Genomic DNA, 20208 nt, shown 5'->3' on the forward strand with positions numbered 1-20208 from the left:
GAGAGCCAGCATGATGTAGTAGTTAAGAGCGGTGGTTTGGAGTGGTGGACTCTGATCTGGAGAACTGGGTTTGATTCCCTACTCCTCCACATGAGCGGCAGACTCTCAACTGGTGAACCGGGTTGGTTTCCCCACTCCTCCACATGAAGCCAGCTGGGTAACCTTGGGCTAATCACAATTCTCTTTGAGCTCTCTCAGACCCACCTACCTCACAAGGTAGACCAAGTCCTATGAGGAAAGGCTGAAGGAGCTGGGTATTTTAACCTGAAGAGGAGAAGACTCAGAGGTGATATGATAACCATCTTCAAGTACTTCAAGCTGTCATGTACAGGATGGTGCCAAGTTGTTTTCTGTTTTCTGTTGTCGGACCAGAACCAATGGGTTGAAATTAAATCAAAAGAGTTTCCGTCTAGACATTAGGAAGTATTTTCTAAGCTAGAGGGGTTCCTCAGTGGAATAGGCTTCCTCGGGAGGTGGTAAGCTCTCCTTCCCTGGAGGTTTTTAAGCAGAGGCTAGATGGTCATCTGTCAGCAATGCTGATTCTATGACCTTAGATCATGAGAGGGAGGGCATCTTGGCCATCTTCTGGGCATGGAGTATGGGTCACTGGGGGTAGGGGTGGGGAAGTAGTAGTGAATTTCCTGCATTGTGCAGAGGGTTGAACTAGATGACCCTGGTGGTCCCTTCCAACTCTATGATTCTATGAAGGTGTCTGTTGTGGGGAGAAGAAGGGAAGGAAACTGTAAGCCAGTTTGATTCTCCTTAAAAGGTAGAGAAAATCAACATATAAAAAAATACTCTTCTTCTTCTTCTTCTTGTAAAACATAGTACTGGTTTGGAAGCCATAACATCCTCAACTGCTTGTGCATAACCTACCTAAGAGAAATCCTTTCCCCATATGTTTTAAAATCAGCCAGGAATACTCTCATGATTACACCCTCATGTATGGATGAGTATATAATGTGTGTTTGGCTTGCTAACTTAGAAAAAAAGACGATTAAAGAGAGACATGGGAGATGTTTATAAAATTATGGAAGGGGAAAAAAAGATGGAAGTACATCAGGCATAGTAAAAGCTCCCAGCCATGGAATTTTGCAGGCTTTTGCAAAACTTTCCAGAATTTTGCCAACTTCCCTAATATCCGGCTAACATTTGCTTGCAATTTGCAAAGAACTGGCCATGTTTTCAATGGTTGAGCTTTGTTCTTGTTTATGTTATGCAGAACTCAAGTCAAAAACATACACAGTTTAGAGCATTCTCTACACTTGCCTGGACAAAAAGCTAATACCTCAGAGAGAGAAAGAAACAACTTGTAGAGACATCCAAAGTAGAGGTCAATTGATGTCTTGTAAGCTTAGTACTAGTGACAGCATGACAAGGCATATATTAGGTAAACTGTTGTCATTCAAAGTGTTCACTGGATACAGAAAAGGCTTGATGTATAGCTCAAAAAAGAATCTGTCCTGAATTCTGTTTAGTGGTAATGGACACTCTGCAGGGAATTATAGCTGGAGAGTTTAAACACCAAGTACAAAATATCTGGGTGCACATCTGCTTCAGTAGATTAAAATGGAATGTAGGTTAGCCACTGCAGCTAGGAGCAAATGCTGAACTTTGCTTCTCTTCAGCTAGTTAGCTGAAATGCAACAGGAAAGCAAATAGTTATATATCTCTTTCTATGTTTCATAGTTCTCTCACATGAGCCAGGGTTAAGTAATCGGCTAGATACAATCAAATGCATACTGAGAGCCACATCTAATAATGACACTTTAAAATCAAAACAGAATTGAGCTAAAATGTCCAATGACATCTAGAATAATTTCTTGTTTGCTTTCACTAAGGATCCACTCAACAAAAAGTGAAAGATACCACTATCTTTAAATTTCCAGGGAAACCAATATGCAAAATGAATAACTTTACAGCCACTGACCTCCTCCTAGGAGGGTTGCAATCATCTTAAATATCCTAAAAATTCAGAGAGATCTCAATCAAGAGCTAGACAGAGAAGTTCAGAACAAGTCTACTTAAGACTGCATTTGATGATCAAAATATATACTTTTTCATTTCCACAGATCTCCAGAGTATATTTTATTCCTACCTATTTCTTCAGCTCAGTGCAGGTATGTTTGTAAAATAGTCTTACCTGATGGGAGGTCATCAAATACAAGTAGCTGGAGTCAGAAGGATCAAACTGCATGAGAGGGTGGACAGGTTCACCATAAGCCACAGTAATCGACTCTCTACTGATCACCTTCATAGCATTGTTCAGATTAATCTGTCAGAGAGGAAAACATTTCACAAGGTCATCAATCAGTGCTTTTTGAGGAAGAGAAAGAAACTCTTCTTAGAGATGTTTAGATTTTTAAAAATGGATCAGTTTGACAGCTATTTTTCACATGGCATGCTTCTTGTGTGATTAAATTCAGCTTTAAAAATGAATCATTTCCATCATGTAAAGATTTTCGGGGGCCTAGGGAGCATAACTGAATTGACCCGATTTCACAAAAACTATGAAATCCCATGTATGTGAAATCAGTGCAGATTTGACTTGATTACTTTCTTCCATCTTCATGTATGGTAAGCAGGTAAGAATGTGGCAAACCCAAGAAAAAGAACCAAAGTTGGTGCTGACGATTCACTTCATAGACTGGATCTTCCATTGTGGCAGAGTTGCAGTCCTACATCACTGGTTATTGCAAAATGGTTGCACTATAGTAATAATTCACAACTGGATTGCTTTGTCCCCACAGGAAAAAAATATCCCCTGAATGATTGCTCTGGTGCAATATCCAACATTACAATGCGTGGATGCAGCTTAGAATGCCAAAGAAACTTCTTGAAGTTTTGCCTGCGCTTTTTGGATTTGCGTTTAGCCAGCATCCAGAAAACATGGGCAAAATGCAGGAAAATGTGCAGGGCGAGGGAGGCAACCTCTGACGGACAGAAAATGCAAGCATAGTCAAAGCAAAGCCCCGAAGTAGTCGGTGGGGTGACCATGAGGAAACAGCCATACATAAATGGCATAGACTGGTGGAAGTAGTGTCGAAGGCTTTCACGGTCAGAGTTCATTGGTTCTTGTAGGTTATCCGGGCTGTGTAACCGTGGTCTTGGAATTTTCTTTCCTGACGTTTCGCCAGCAACTGTGGCAGGCATCTTCAGAGTAGTAACACTGAAGGACAGTGTCTCTCAGTGTCAAGGGTGTAGGAAGAGTAATATATAGTCAGAAAGGGGTTGGGTTTGAGCTGAGTATTGTCCTGCAAAAGTATTGTCCTGTAAGTATCAAGATAATGTGCTAATGAGGGTATGGTATGTTAATATGGAACCATTGTATCCTGAAGTGATCTGTTAATGTGTGTAATCCAAAACTAATCTGTATGGCTATTGTTGAATGTTGTCTTTGTCTGGAGGTTTTTCAGGGCAGGAAGCCAAGCCTTATTCATTCTTAAACTCTCCTCTTTTCTGTTAAAGTTGTGCTGATGTTTATGAATTTCAATGGCTTCTCTGTGCAATCTGACAAAATAGTTGGTAGAATTGTCCAGTCTTTCAGTGTCTTGGAATAAGACCCTGTGTCCTGTTTGTGTCAGTCCATGTTCAGCCACTGCTGATTTCTCAGGTTGGCCAAGTCTGCAGTATCTTTCATGTTCTTTTATCCTTGTTTGTATGCTGCGTTTTGTGGTCCCGATGTAAACTTCTCCACAGCTGCAAGGTATACGATATACTCCTGCAGAGGTGAGGGGGTCTCTTTTGTCTTTTGCTGATCGTAGCATTTGTTGTATTTTCTTGGTGGGTTTAAACACTGTTTGTAGGTTATGTTTTTTCAAAAGTTTCTCCATCCTATCAGTGACTCCTTTAATAAATGGCAAGAATACCTTTCCTATGGGAGACTGTTTTTCTTGAGTTTTCTGATTTTTGTTTGGTTCAATGGCCCTTCTGATTTCATTCTTGGAGTAGCCGTTTGCTAGCAGTGCGTGATTTAGATGGTTAGTTTCTTCCTTGAGAAACTGTGGTTCACAGATCCGTCTTGCACGGTCCATTAATGTTTTGATTATTCCTCTTTTCTGTCGGGGGTGGTGGTTGGAGTTTTTGTGTAAGTAGCGATCTGTGTGAGTTGGTTTCCGGTAGACCTTGTGACCTAACTGAAGGTTTGATTTACGGATGACAAGGGTATCAAGAAATGGGAGTTTACCCTCAATTTCCTTTTCCATGGTAAACTGAATGTTTGGATGGATATTATTAAGATGGTTTAGAAAGTCCATTAATTTTTCTTCACCATGGCTCCAAATGGTAAATGTATCATCTACGAACCTGAACCAGACTGTAGGTTTGTAAGGTGCTGATTCTAATGCTGTCTTTTCAAAATATTCCATGTAAAAGTTTGCTATTACTGGACTGAGTGGACTTCCCATAGCTACTCCATCAATCTGTTCATAAAATTCTTGATCCCATAGGAAATAACTTGTTGTCAAACAATGGTGAAATAAGGCTGTTATATCTTCTGGAAAAATCTGGTTAATCAATGAGATTGTGTCTTTAAAAGATAAAAGAACATGAAAGATACTGCAGACTTGGCCAACCTGAGAAATCAGCAGTGGCTGAACATGGACTGACACAAACAGGACACAGGGTCTTATTCCAAGACACTGAAAGACTGGACAATTCTACCAACTATTTTGTCAGATTGCACAGAGAAGCCATTGAAATTCATAAACATCAGCACAACTTTAACAGAAAAGAGGAGAGTTTAAGAATGAATAAGGCTTGGCTTCCTGCCCTGAAAAACCTCCAGACAAAGACAACATTCAACAATAGCCATACAGATTAGTTTTGGATTACACACATTAACAGATCACTTCAGGATACAATGGTTCCATATTAACATACCATACCCTCATTAGCACATTATCTTGATACTTACAGGACAATACTTTTGCAGGACAATACTCAGCTCAAACCCAACCCCTTTCTGACTATATATTACTCTTCCTACACCCTTGACACTGAGAGACACTGTCCTTCAGTGTTACTACTCTGAAGATGCCTGCCACAGTTGCTGGCGAAACGTCAGGAAAGAAAATTCCAAGACCACGGTTACACAGCCCGGATAACCTACAAGAACCAATGGTGGAAGTAGGTCATACGTTGCCTGAACTGTTCCAGGAATAAAAGCAAATTACTGCATCTCTATGCTTTGACCAAAAAGTTCTGTATCATGGCGTGTTCTAATATGCTGTTCTTATACATAGTATAGCTGTTTTACACTTACAGCTCTCCCATTAATGATTCTCTTGAATGTACCATTGATAATGGCTCCTGTGAAATGCCCTTTTGAGGTGTACTTTACCAGATCAAATTAATTCCCTAGGTGACAGAAAACCATAATTGCTGCACTGGGAGCTGGCTGAACACTGCTTATGCCGCTTTTACTATCTTGTCTCGGATGGGAAACCTGAATTATAACTCCTACCAAGTATTCTATATTCCATGCCAAGTAACAAGGAGCCCCCAAGGCAAAAAAAAAAAAAAAATGAAGCATCTGGTTGCACAGCTGAGTAACAGAATTAGATTATGGCTATCTGAACAAATTATCCCAGCAAAGAGCAGCCAGGAGCCTTTCTCTAATGGAGGTTCAGTAGATAAGGATGCCTTTCCTGATATGATAATGGAAGCAGAGCTGTTGCGTGAACACAAGCTGTGTGAGGAATGTATCTCCACAGAGATACCACCCCTTGATGGCAGTTGCCTAGCACTCTTGTGGTCTAACCAGTGCCTCGGGGCAAATTTCAAACTGGAGGACCACCAAGATCTTTGCCACCTTCCTGCTAGGGAAAGCAGTGAAAGAAATTGGATTCCCTTCTGTCCTCTCCTTAAGCTGATCTAATATTTCTACATTATGTGTTATTATCTCCAGACAGATATAAAGCAGATTCCAGTCACGTCTTTCCTTGAGGGTCAACATCTACTGTTGCAGGAACGACAATGAACAGTTCCTCTGGTGGGCTAATATCGAGCCCTTTCTTCAACAAGTGGCACCTAGTGGGTTACTGCAGCTGGTGGCTGCTCCTGTTCTGAGAAAATTACAGTGCCTTAAATCTTGGTCCTTGATATATTGTTTCAACATAGATGGAACGAGCATTATCACACACATGGACACATGCCTTATGTGGAGCTCAGCACCAGCAAGGGCCAATCAGGAAGTATTTATTCCAAGAGGTGGGTGGGTCTGGGTATACTTCTGTTCACAAGTACCAATCAAGACAAGGAACAATTTATAAGAGAAGACTGTTAATAACTAAACGCTGTGCTATAACGTTTCAAGTACAGACATTTATTTCTACAATATATTAAATGAAATCTTGATTGCACTATAGCCTCGAATGCTGATTAAAAGTTATGAATTAGTAGATATTGTACATCACTGAACATTTTAAAGGAACATCCAGTTGCTTCTTTATTGAAGAATGAAAGCTGAGGCAGTGAGCTTATCAACTGATGCTTCCCCCCGCCCCCTTGGTTTAAATGAAAAGAATCATGGATTGACATGCCAGTCTTATGATTTCTCTCTAGTTTTATCCCCAGCAGGGACTGTGATCCATCAGGCCAAACTTTGCCTACGCCAGCAGTTCCCAAACTGTGCTCCACGGAGCACTTGGTGCTCTGTGAAACATCTCCTAGCACTCTGTGAAGAGATTGGAAAGAAAAATACTACTGTCATGCGGTTTATTATATAGGTGCTAGGTAAAAATTAGCACTCCGTGACAAATTTCTCTCCTGAAAAGTGCTCCATGACACAAAAAGTTAGGGAACCACTGGCCTACCATCCTCTGAACATGCTTCGGGATTAGTCTCAGTATCACCACAAGGCTCCCTTAAGAGACTGACAAGGACAGGACTTCGCAGGAGACATTGCTGAGTGAGTCATAACACAATGGCCACTGGGGGGGCTAAGCAAAGGGAAGAATTTTATTTATTTATTTAAAACATATATTCTGCTTCTCCAAATTAGACCAATGTGGCTTGCAGCCAGTGCAGTTAAAATATAATAACCACAAAAAAAAAAAATCAAGTATACAAACCAACAAACAACCACAAAAAGAACAGCATTATCCTCATTCAAAACACTGAGTTACTTTCAATCCTATAGGGTTGCCAACCTCCAGGTACTAGCTGGAGATCTTTTGCTATTACAACTAATCTCCAGCCAGTAGAGATCAGTTCACCTGGAGAAAATGGCCACTTTGGCCATTGGACTCTATGGCATTGAAGTCTCTCCCTTCCCCAAACCCGGCCCTCCTCAGGCTCCACCCCAAAAACCTCCCGTCGGTGGTGAAGAGGGACCTGGCAACACTACAATCCTATGAAAAAGATTTACAGGCAGGCTCTCCAAAATGAGAGGAGGGAAGGAGCAAACTGGCCGCCCTCTGGCAGATAGTTCCAACATGTGGTGACCATCACAGTAAAGGAGTGAGACCTCACTGAGGGCAAGTATAACCTGGTGAACTGATGGAACTAACAGGAGAAATTTGCCAGCAGATCCAATTTGGTGATTGGGCAAATGGAGAGAAAGGCAGCTACTCAAGTATGTGGGTCCCAGACCATGAAGGCCTTTAAAGATAAGAACCAGCCCCTCTGACCTAAGCTGTTGTTTTAATATTGGGATAACGTGCTCACAGCACAAGATACCTGACAAAAGGTGGGCTGCCACATTTTGCACCAATTGTTTCCTGAAGTACATTCAAGGAAAGACTTGCTTTAGAGCGGAGTAGCCGTAATCCAAGCAAGAAACTACATATCCATAGACAACTGTGGCAAGTCCAACAGAGTATAAAAGCAAAAGCAGCATTTGCACCATGGTGGTAAATGTGATTCTTCCTACCATTACAATACGTTACTCCAGCAACAGAGCTGGATCATGGAGTACCTTCCTAAACTCTTTACAGAATCTAACAACTTCAGCCCATCCAAGAAGATCAGATCTAATTTCCCTAAAGAATCTGCCTTCCCAACTAGCTCCCACCTTGCCCAGATTCAATTTCAGTATGTTCAGTAGAATACTGAAGGGATTAACTATTGCACACCATCTTTGATTTAAGAGGGTGTACGGTAGGATGCACCCTGACCTGGATAGCCCAGGCTAGCCCGATCTTATCAGATCTCGGAAGCTAAGCAGGGTCAGTATTTGTATGGGAGACCACCAAGGAATACTAGGGTCACTGTGCAGAGGTAGGCATGGCAAACCACTTCTGAACAGCTCTTGCATTGAAAACCCCACAGGGTCGCCGTAAGTCAGATGTTACTTGACAGCAAAAAAAAGTTCACCCTCATCCACTTGACCGTAGCATCCAGAAACAGATCTAAAACAGATTACAGCATCTGAAAGTCTTTTTTTATCAAGCTGAGTATCATCAGCATATTGACGATAATCAGCTCCAAAACTGCAGATGATCTTATTCAGGGAGTTTATATACGTATTAGCCAATACTGCAGACAGGAGATAACTAGCAGAACTGAAGCAGGAGGCTAGCAGCTGAAGAGTGAAGAAACTTAAGCTTGGACCATTGCAGCCTAAGAAGAAGTAGATGCTGAGTTCCTCCCTGACACCTAATGCAGCAGCCACACAAAATATATCTGCAGGGTGGAGCTGCTGGATACTATGGATGTTACCATAGACATATAAATGTAATTCATGCTTGTGCAGCCCATTGAAGTCTGTGCAGGTTCAGTATACCACCACTTGTGTGTCTTGGGATCACCAAACTAAGAGGAAGGGCTCTTCTAGAATCAAGATACTGCAGAATCCAATGCAGAGTACAGAACATTTTAATTTCCTCCATAGGCAGGCAACAGTTTTCCTAAGGCAGGCAACAAGCATGCCAATTGTGGTTGCTGCAATTTACTCCCTTATAATGTTCAGTGGATCTCCCTCTAACAATGATTTCACAAATGTTATTTAAGATCTCTCAGATAATCATATCAACGTGATCTCGCACCTCCTTCCAAACGAGGGTTTTAAATCGCTTAAATATAATTTAATGTTAATATCCTATCAAACTGCAATAAGAAATAAAACAACTAGAATGGAAAACAAATGGCCTATGGGAAAACATTGATTGATGGACAAGTCAGACCTGAACATGTCAAGGTAACTATTGTTTCAGATGAACCGAATGCTCAGATAATCTTTTCTACAATTTAATTCTGGTAGCATAGGCTACAACAGAGTAACTGGCTGGTGGAAGATCTGACTGAAATTGCTCTAAAAACTTTCAAGGAACAGAATTCAATAATCAAATTTTTACTGTACGTGGAAAGAAAGCACATGGGGAATTTGGGATTTAGAGGGAGTACAGCTACACAAACTGTTATTTAGCCAAAGTGCACAAATTAGCAACTCCACTGTTTATGGAAAGCATCATGGGATCTTTAACAACCACAAGCACTCAGGAGTTCTTCCATCTCCTCTAAAAACTTATGTCTTCAGCAGTTCAGTGCTCCATAACAATGGGATAGGGATGAATCATTAAAACCACTTCCTTCTGAATTCAGGAGCCTTTTCGTAATCTCCCATCCAGGAACTCAGCCAGAATAACCCTGCTCTCTACATGCAACAGCTACATAAAGGTAGAATGGCATTTTACCAAGAGCTTTTAAAGACTGCCAGCATGGCTGTTTATTACCAATGGCTTCACAAATGAAAGATGCCATATCCTATCATTAATTGTGAAACCATGAGTCCCTTAGGTGCTTTATTAACTCCTTGGGACCCTGCAAATTTTACCTTAAGGAGTCTTCCATTTGCTGTTCCCAGAAACACAACTGTGTAATTATTGACGCTGGAAACGGCTACTGACGTAAGGCCTGTTGAAGTGAACACGGGCCTTGCTTTGATAGGCTGCAGGATTGACAATGGATGCTGGAGATGTGCTGCTCCACAGTCCAACTGTTCTGGCTGCAACTGAAAAGAAAAGGACGCATTAGTGAACACAGCCTTGGACACTGCAGCTGCCTTTAACCAACCTGTAAATTAAGGTAAAAGTTTTATAGCCTGTTCCCTATGTTGTACATATACAATGCAGCAGGGATGACTCCAGGGGGGAAATAAGAGGAGGGGCAAAGAAGGAGCAAGACAGATTGGGGGAAGGAAGCACTGCCTCACAAATATAAACTCCCTAAACAGAATCAAGTCCATATTTCACACTCTATAACAGAAAACTGAATTATTCAGAAGGGCATTTTACAAAGGTAAATAGGGCTTTATTATAATGGAATGGTTCAGGAACAATGCTTTAACAAAGGGAAAGACTGTGTAGAGCATGTACTATCTATTGCTGTATGTAGTATCCTATTATGTAATTTCTGACAACAGGCTGGGTAATATGTTATATAATACTATTGCTTGATGTGCTTCAATTGTTTTTATTGGGTCTTATTGATAAATGATCCTGTTTTACATATAGCTGAGAATTATATGTTTTTCTAACTGTGCCTGAGAAAGCTTAGTGTAAAACATGACTGCATAACTTTGCATCAAAAAAGGTTCTCTAATAAGTTATATCACTTTATCTGTTTCATTCACAATATGAAGGCAACAAAGCATAACACTTGTCTCAGTGGATGAAAAAAACTTAAGACTGTGAACCAACAGAGATTTACTTTGGAGTAAGCCCCATTTAATGTCATGTTACTTACTTCGGAGTAAACATGCCCAGAATCAAGCTGCATAGTCACAACCTGTTTTGCAACCAGGGTTGCCAGGTCCCTCTTCGCCACTGGCGGGAGGTTTTTGGGGTGGAGGCTGAGGAGGGAGGGGTTTGGGGAGGGGAAGGACTTCAATGCCATACTGTCCAATTGCCAAAGTGGCCATTTTCTCCAGGGGAACTGATCTCTATCAGCTGGAGATCAGTTGTAAATTATACCAGGAGATCTCCAGCTAGTACCTGGACGTTGACAACCCTATCTGCAACTACAACAGTAAAATTATCTGAATATCTAATTTTGAATGAGACTCTGGAGTGTAGATCAAAATATCTTCACTATGAGGCCAGGAACAGACAGGGAGGATGTTTTTACCTACCCAGGGCACAGGTTTGCAGGAGTATCTAAAAAGTAAAAAAAATGGGGGGGGGAGTTTAAAACAAAACTGAAGAAGCAATGTGTGCACCTACACACGCATCACAACTTAAAAATCAAATGGCAACTGAATCTTGTGAGATCGCAGTTGGTGCTTTAAAAGAAAGAGTGGCTGGGGGCACAGAAAACAGCAGGAGAGTTGGTGGGGTGCTGTGGTGGCAGTGGAGGAAGGAGGGAGAACTCACAGGAGGAAAGAGCCAGCAACAGCGAGAGGCAGGGAGGAGGGGAAGAAGCAACAGTGGTCAGAGGAAAATTAATCCTGCATATTCAAATATAACACAGGAATGAACTCAAACCAAATCTCATCTATTGAAGCTTACAGTTTGTCAATGCAGAACACAAAAGCAATTTCTCTATGATACTGGCTCTACTACACTGCCGAGTTGGACTAGGATAAACACATGGAAGGTTTCGAAGAGATTTTTAAAAGTGGTTTATGGTGTTAATTGTAACAAGACAGATCATTCTAGCCGCTCACACAGGTCTTCAGTGGCCCTTGACCAAGAATGGCAATGATAAGCTATTTCCTCATATACAAATGCACTACACAATCTGCTGTGATCTTGAATCGTTGCCAAGTCAGAATTAAGAACTTGCAAATGATTTCTACAACCTCTTTACTATTGCTTAAATGTAGATTTATCGCCACAAACTAAAGTGTAGGCTTTATCCAAAGAAACAACATTTGTTTCTGACTTTGTAAGTCACAATAAGAGATGATGGAAAGGGCTGATTTAAAAACAAAACTTTAATGCTAGAACAAGTGCCAAACTGGACTAACATCGGCTCAAGGATATGGCGATTTGTAAGACAATAAACAGAAAAGATAGTATGTTATGAATATGAGGATCTTTGCAAAATGTATTTTACAGTTCTGTGTTCTCTAATTCCCTCTTTTTTTAAAAAAAATCTCGAAGCAGTATTTATATTTCTTCCTGTAACCGGGCAACACAATTCCCTTTTACTATGCACAAAACCTCTTAATTTTTCTTATTTAACGGTCTTTCCCATATTTAGCCAAAATATGTATATGTATTTAAATCAAGTTTCTATTTTGTTCTTTCAGTGATAGCTACAGAGATTTTTCTCATCAAACAGGTTGCTGGCTCTTGCACCACTAAACCAAATTATTTCCGTACAGTGGTTAGTCCTATTAAAGTTAGCGGAACAAACCTAGTTCAACAACTTTTACAGGTTAACTCCAAAACTGTAGAGTTCACAAGGCTCTCCACTGATAGGACATGTCTTTTGCCTAATGTCAATGAGTCCCAGAAGGCAGGCTACAAGACCCTTGAACTGCCATGATGATTAAGCCACCATTTTGTTGCAACCTGCCTCCACCCACCCCTTCCCCCACTTGTGTTCATGATCAGCCTGCCTTTGCCATTCACACAGAACTCATGAAATGCAATGCTTGGGCCATTTGTAGAACCGGAGGTGACTTGGCTGAAAAACAGGCAGGAGTGGAGACACTCCGCCTGACTACATTATTTCTTTTGTTTTATTGATTTGCAAAATTGTAGCCACGAAGGCATGATGGCAACTCAGGGAAATATTTTCTGGCAGTGTGATAAGCTCAAAATGCTGATATCTGGCAGCAAGAACACCACAGGGAAAGTGACCCAATCACACATTGAGAGTTCTTATGCTTTTGTTAATATTTTGGCTCTATCCAGATGGATGGTAGCACTGGTGTTTTCACAACGTGTTGGAGGCAGTTTACAATAAAACCAAACAGTGAAAACGCCATCAATAAAACCATAATCACCAGCATAAGAGCACTGTCAGAAAATCCAGAGAACAAATTGAGACAGTTCAATGTTTGTCTTTATTTACCACTGAAAGGTCAGGGAAGGGGGACACGCACACGTCCAACTGGAAGGCATTTCAGAGACAGGGGAAAGCAACAGAGAAGACTCTCCCTCTCTGTCTGTGTTGTGGCAACCCTCCTCACTTCTCTTGAAAGAGGGACATGGAGGACAGCCTGCAATGATGATCTCAGAGTTGATCCATACATTAAAAACCCCTCACGTCCCTTCTCCTCATGTGTCCATCCTGATTGCGTCAATCAGAAATGATCTGAAAGTTGCATGCTTGGGCCTGAATTTCCAGGAGTATAGCACGTGGGCCCAATTCAGATCAAGAATGTGGCACACAGGGCGATGGGGGTTAAGCCTCCCCACCCCGTGCCACATTCCCAAGCTCAAATGACTCCTGGCACCTGCTATTTACCCTGTTGAGGAAACGTACATATACACCCCAGACTCTGTTGTAGGGGTTCTTTGATCCATTTCTTCAGGAGATCCAACAATGGAGCACGCAGGGTGGTGAAGTGAGAGACGAACTGGCTGTAGTAGCCAGCCAGCACCAAAGGCTGTCTGTTTCTTGGTTTATGGGATGAGCAGCCATTGGAACGCCTCCACCTTTTCCTGTACTGGGTGCACCCCCTCCTACCTGGTCTCCTAGATAATGAACGCATGCCCTTGTCCATTACACTTCGGCAGACGTTCAGATGCAAGCCTGCTTTCTCTATGACTAGGAGGACTATCTCAAGGTGCCAGAGATGGTAGGCCAAGGAGTGGCTGAATATGATATCAATAGAGGCTGCTGCATATTCTTGACAAGGTCCCAAAAGGCAGTCCTGCAATCATTGGAAGGCCCAACCCCCCTGTGAACCACAAAGGCATGGTGATGAACTAGTATAAGCCCCAAGGGTCACAATGGCCTTTTCCTCCCTATCTTCTGCCCTCAAAAGGACCTGGCAGTACACTGGTCATATTCAGTATCGTTAAATATCATGTCTCTCCTATATTTGGGGAACCTTCAGCAATGGATACACATCAAACCAGGACAATTATTGACTCCTCTAAAGTCCAGGCACACGCAAGCAGAGCCATCAGGCTTAGGAACAAGTACCAGGGGGCTCCTCCATGGGCTGACTGACAAGAGAGAACACTGTTCTCTCTTGCTGCCTGCCTCCCATGTTTTCCGGGGCAAAGGCCACATGGACTCTCACATTATTTTTCTGGTCTCAGTTTCGATGGCATGCTACAACAATTGGGTTATACCCAGAAGGGGTGAAAAGAGTCCCTGCTGCTTTTCCAGCATGGCTAGCAATTCTTTTTGTTGCATGGCCAACAATGAGTCTGATGGAATCTCCAGTAGGGGGGTAGCCCTATGATCCCAGTGGGGGATGGTCTGTTTGTTTGACACTTCATCAGCTAACACAAACAGACACACAAAGTCCATTCCCACTCGGGCAAAGGGCTCAATGATTATTGGTAGGGGTTCCAGTGGGGTGGGCAGTGGACCCCACTGGGATTCCCGCTGATAGCGTGGGCATACTTTACAATAATTACCTACGTCCTCCATCACTGTGGGCCAAAAGAACCTCTGGGCCAAAAGAACCTCTTGGCATCTCTTCCTAGCCAAGGTGCCCAGCCCACGCACTGTAATGCGCTTGGGAAAGGATAAGGGCCTTGCCTGTTGGCGTGCTACTAACTGCCTTACTTCCATGGGGTCAGAGGCTGTTCCCTAGGTGATTCACCACAACCTTCCCCTCTAGTATAAAGCAGGGTACCCAGGTGGCTTTACATGGGTCCCTTACCTGTCCCTCCTGGACTGCAACCTGAGCCCTCACTCCATCCAAGGAGCCATCTGTGGCTTGCCACTGCTGGAATTCAGGATCCCCCTGCTATCTCTCCATAGACGGGAATCATCCTGCCGCCACAGGCTGAGGGAATCATCCTACCACCACACATGCCCTGCGGGGCCAGCTGGCCACATCTACAAACACAGAGAGCCTGTTGTGTGTGTTTAGTGCCATCAAGTGGCTGCCGACTTATGGCGAATCTATGAATGAATGACATCCAAAATGTCCTATCATTAACAGCCTTGCTCAGGTCTTGCAAACTGAGGGCCATGGCTTCCTTGACTGAATCAATCCATCTCATGATGGGTCTTCCTGTTTCCTGCTGCCTTCAATTTTTCCTAGCATTACTGTTTTTTCCAGTGAGTTTTGCCTTCTCATAATGTGATGATAGTGCGACAGCCTCAGTTTAGTAATTTTAGCTCCTAGGGAGAGTTCAGGCTTGATTTGTTTGAGAACCCTCTTATTTGTCTTTTTAGTAAAGTATTAATTGGGCAAAGATTTTTAGCACTGCTGCTGTTAACAAAAATGTGCAAACTGACTGGCACCATTGTGAAGCATCTAACTTCTGAATATGATTTTGGGGATGAAGAAAAGCTCATCCTATCAAAAGTGTAAGGTCCTTTATGAACCAAGTATTTGTTTTTTCTTAAATCTCAAAGTAAAACAAAAGACCAGAATTGCTGCCATGGGGGGAAATAATTAAACTGGACAAGAAAGGTTAGTTCTCAGGAAGTCAGTTTCAGAAAGAAACACAGAAAGGAAGAGGAGACAACACTAGGAATAAAACATTAATTGTACAGATGTTTTTAGTTCCTGTGTTTTCTGATCTTAAAAGAATTCTTGCTGTTTTTGAAATGCTTTGGTGTGTGTATATTTACAAACCAAAACTAAGCTTCTTTGAGAAACCTACACATATATGTTTGGGTCAGCCATTTTCTTCCATTGCTGCAAAGGAAAAAATGGTATGATGCACAAGTCACTTGGAGTTTCTAGCCCTGCTCATTAATCTTATCAGAGGATTACATTGCTGGCTCCCAGCATGCTTCATGTCCTGGGAAAATGACACAACTAGCATCAGATTATCTATTCTGAACTTGTAGATTTATGGGATCTTATAGACTCCGTAGGTTCAATATTTGGCAGTTGCTTCTACTCAACTGACATTTCTATTAATCCTTATGATAAAAGAACCAAATTTTATCTCTTGACTCTCTTAATGTAAACCTTTGGAATTAAGGTTCAATTCAAGAAGACTACTAAACTGGAGACAATATATTTCTTAAAAGAATGATGGGGGAGGGAAGAATGGTTTTGTAACTCAAAAGAATGATTTGCCCAAAACTCCAGGTATTCTACCTATCCCTGTGAGAAAGAGCAGCTTTCTCATTATCATACAAAATTTGACAATAGTGATTTACAATTTTACAGTGGAATAATTGTTTTTTTTTTCATTAAGATGTTGCATATGCTAATCTGTGGGAAAAATAAACAACAAGCTAACTCTCTAACTCTTCCACCCACCCTACCCCGTGATCAACAAGGGAAGAAAGAGTAAAGGGGAAAGAGCTGCCCATACTGGCAGCCAAGAGCAGAAATAAAGAAGAGAGAGGGCAATGATAGTTCAGAACATTAATGCATGGTTTGAATTAACAGAGTTTGCATTCTGGAAATATAAAAGCCTTTCTGCCTGCCATGGCAAAAAACCCTTCAACAATGCAAGGATGATCCAAGCGTGAGAACAGGGACCTCCTACCCAAATAAACTGCAGTCACATTCTCACTTGAAACTCTGACCTTTCACTTACTACAAAACATTATTTTCCAGAAAGTAAACAGAGTGCCAAGGTAAATCTTTTACAGTATCACTCTGTATAGAAAAATGAAATACCTCATGCCCCAAGTTTTGACCATTAACAAGCCATAATTCAAAGTATTCCAAGGTAACGGGGATTCTTGGATGGAAGGTATAAAGAATTTCAGCTTTCAATAACCTAATATTTTAAACCCCTAAGAGTTAATGAAATCTTTATGTACATGATGAAAAACAGCCCAAATATCAACTGTGTTACTGGACCAAACACCCATTTCTTTTGAATATTATTCACGGCATAACATTTTTACCAGCAAAAGACAATGTTTTCCTTTGTCAAAATAAAGGTTATATTCCACCTTATAAAAACAAGCAAATGACAGATATTTAAAATGGGAGCTAACAAATACAAGTCAGAAGAGTTAATGGCTCACTGCAAGAATGTAATTGCTTGTGCAAAATCATTAGCCAATTTCCTCTGTCAGTCGCTGATGAATCATCATTGTATTTACAAATGAGCATTCACTGTACAAAAGCCAGTGACATGAAGTAAAATCAGAAGAATTAGTTGAGAAAAACGAATAGCTGTTTCTTCAGTTCACCATTTTCTGCCTAGCTTTCTTAATAGATGAAAGAATTCCATTTGCTGAAGTGACTTTAAAGTGTTTGCTTTCATTCTCTTGTTTGTTTTTCTTCTCTCATTAGCTTTCTTCCACCGACAAGTGCTTATAAGCCCCTTTAGAATCGTAAATTGTGAGATTTATCTTAACAGATTCTATGAGAATTACATCAGAACAACACTAGGTTTCGTATAACAAAAATCTGGGCTTGAAAATTAAATACAGGAGATATGGGATAGAAATAAGCACAAAATTAACAAAAATTAGATTGAGAGTGTATCAGATTTGGATTTAGATATGACGGCTAATAAAAATAATAAAAGTAAAAAAGAGTTAAACTTTTATACAATCAGATTTATAGAAGAAAATATATGCTACAGATGAACGATGTCTTTCACACTGCTTGTATAATATAAACAGGAAATAAATGAAGTTAAAAATATTGAAGTCAGACAGAAAATAGATACTGTAAAGGACTCTATGTCCAAGTATCTTCTTCTTAGAACACTGTTTAGATACATACTAATAACTTAAGAGCCTAATAAAATTAAGATACTAAAATTAATGTCTGTAAATGTTAATGGGATGAATAATCATGGGAAAAAGATAATTCAACTAATAAAAAGGATCACGTAGATATATCAGATAAGTTTCCTTTGTGGCTCACAATAGTTCCCTGTTACATGTGAACCTGGCAATCCCTGCAAATCAAAATTTGAAATAAGCCACTGTTTTCAGTCAGGAGAATGAAATAAAAATGATGTGCATATGTTTGCAAAATTTTATGGAATATAAATTATTTTGTGCAAAACAGTATGAAAATTAAAGGTTTATTAAGAAAGAATTACAGTTACAGTGATGCATAGTGACTGAGTTACAGTAATACACAGTAGTGTTGAGATCCTATGGGAAGATATTTTTCATCAAAAGGTTAAAAACAGATTCACATGATGCAAAACTTTGCCTCTGTTTTAATTTATTGGTTTTATGAGCTTATGAAGTTTTATTGTATAATTATTGTTATGTGAGCCACCCTGAGCCCGGCTATCCTGGGGAGGTTGGGCTATAAGATTGACAAAACAAACAAATAAAAGAGCAGATGACACCACAGTGTGTGTGTGTGTGTGTGTGTGTGTGTGTGTTAAGTGACATCAATTCGCTTCCAATTTATGGTGATCCTATGAATTAATGTCCTCCAAAACATTCTATCGTTAACAGCCTTGCTCAGGTCTTGCCATGGCTTCCTTTACTGAGTCAATCCATCTCATGCTGGGTCTTCCTCTTTCCTGCTGTCTTCAACTTTTCCTACCACATTACTGGCAGAAAATAGTGAAGAACTGAAATGACTACCAATATGGGTTAAAGCAGAAAGTGCCAAAGCAGGATTACAGGTGAACAGCAACAAGACAAAAGTAATGACACACAACTTCAAAGTCTACAACAAAGAACTTGAAATTGTTAAAGATCTCTATTCCTTGGCTCCATCATCAACCAAAAGGGAGACTGAGACCATGGAATCAGAAGGAGATGGAGACTAGGAAGGACAGCCATGAAGGAGCTAGGTAACATTCTTAAGTGTAAGGATGTGTCACTGGCAACCAAGAGCAGGATAATTCATACCATAATATTCCCCCTTACTATGTATGGGTATGAAAGTTGACAAAAGCTGACAGGAAGAAAGCTGATTAATTTGAAATGTGGTGCTGGACAGAGTTTTACAGATACCATGGACCACCAAAAAGACAAATAAGTGGGTTCTAGATCAAATCAAGCCTGAACTTACCTAATAGCTAAAATGACTAAACTGAGGCTTTGGTCACATTATGAGAAGACAAGTCACTGGAAAAGACAATAAGGCCAGGAAAAGTTGAAGGCAGCAGAAAAAAAGAAAACCCAATGTGAGATGGATTGACTCAATCAAGGAAGCCATGGCCCTCTTTGATGTAATTGTTGTTTGTGAAAGGGCCTCTGTTTTTCTCTTTTTTCTGTTCTGTTTATATTTATTTTAAAAAAATTAAAAAACAAAAAACGTTTGGAAGTCATTAATTGATATAGTCACCAAAAGTTGGAAGTGACTTGAAGGCACTTAACATGCATACACAGGAGTAGGAAGGATGAACTTCATCTCTGTGTAACTAAGAAACACAGTACTCAACATAATTACAGCTATTGGGGATAAGACTGCCCTTTCCTGGGAATGTATCCTTCATACTGCTATGCAGAGTAGACAATCTTATTATTCTTTACCCCCATTAATACTTTTCATATTATACAAATGAAATATCTGAACAACAAAGACTGATGGTTTAATGAATAACAGACGCTAACAGGGAAGTTATAGCCAAAATAGTGTATGTTTTGAGCAACAAAATCCTGTATGTCCTCTGAAATCACCCTTCCTAGAAAACGCTGTTTTTCTGCCCATGCTCTCCTGGGGCAGGAGACTATACGTCACAGCACCACTTAGCAAGGGCATTCTACCAATTTAGAAAGCCGTGCTAAAATGTAATTTGTGAAATTGTTTGGAATAAGTCATCTCATTTATTCAGGCTATACTGTATTATTCAGGCTGTATTTTCTTAGCTGCTCTGTTCTCACGAGAATCCCCTTTTACTGTTCAAGCTGCTTTTCTCATTTATATTTAGTTTTGGTAACAGACATCAAAATATCTTGTTTCTCAGAGGACAAAATTTCAGAATGACAGTAAACTTGGCTTCTTATACTTTGGAAGATATATTCTTAATACTACAGCTAATACACTATGCCTCTGATCTTCAAAGTGCTTCAGAAGCAATAAAGTACAGCTCTGTTCTGAAAAATGCCCATGTACAAATAACATCTTTGTAGTCACGAGCACTATTCCTTGCTTGTACTTAATCATGTGGTTGTTTAGTTTAGTAAAATGCACATCTTTGCACATCTCTCCTGGCTAATCCTGCACAATCAACAGAGTTATGGGAAAGATTCAAAATTTCATTACTGCTCAAACTATATCATTTA

At 40.6% G+C, this 20208-nt stretch overlaps 1 protein-coding gene across 1 annotated transcript in view; it reads right to left on the reverse strand.

Moving 5' to 3' along the window:
• The window catches only part of PLXND1 (plexin D1), a 174104-nt gene that overhangs the window by 125711 nt on the left and 28185 nt on the right, over positions 1–20208 (reverse strand). Inside the window, exons 5-6 of the mRNA XM_056846862.1 lie at positions 9776–9952; positions 2144–2275 (exon numbers count right to left, since the gene is read on the reverse strand). Coding sequence (XP_056702840.1) covers positions 2144–2275; positions 9776–9952 — 309 coding nt within the window. The remainder of the gene's footprint in view (positions 1–2143; positions 2276–9775; positions 9953–20208) is intronic.

This window comes from Euleptes europaea, chromosome 1, assembly GCF_029931775.1.
Source record: "Euleptes europaea isolate rEulEur1 chromosome 1, rEulEur1.hap1, whole genome shotgun sequence".
NCBI lineage: Eukaryota > Metazoa > Chordata > Lepidosauria > Squamata > Sphaerodactylidae > Euleptes > Euleptes europaea.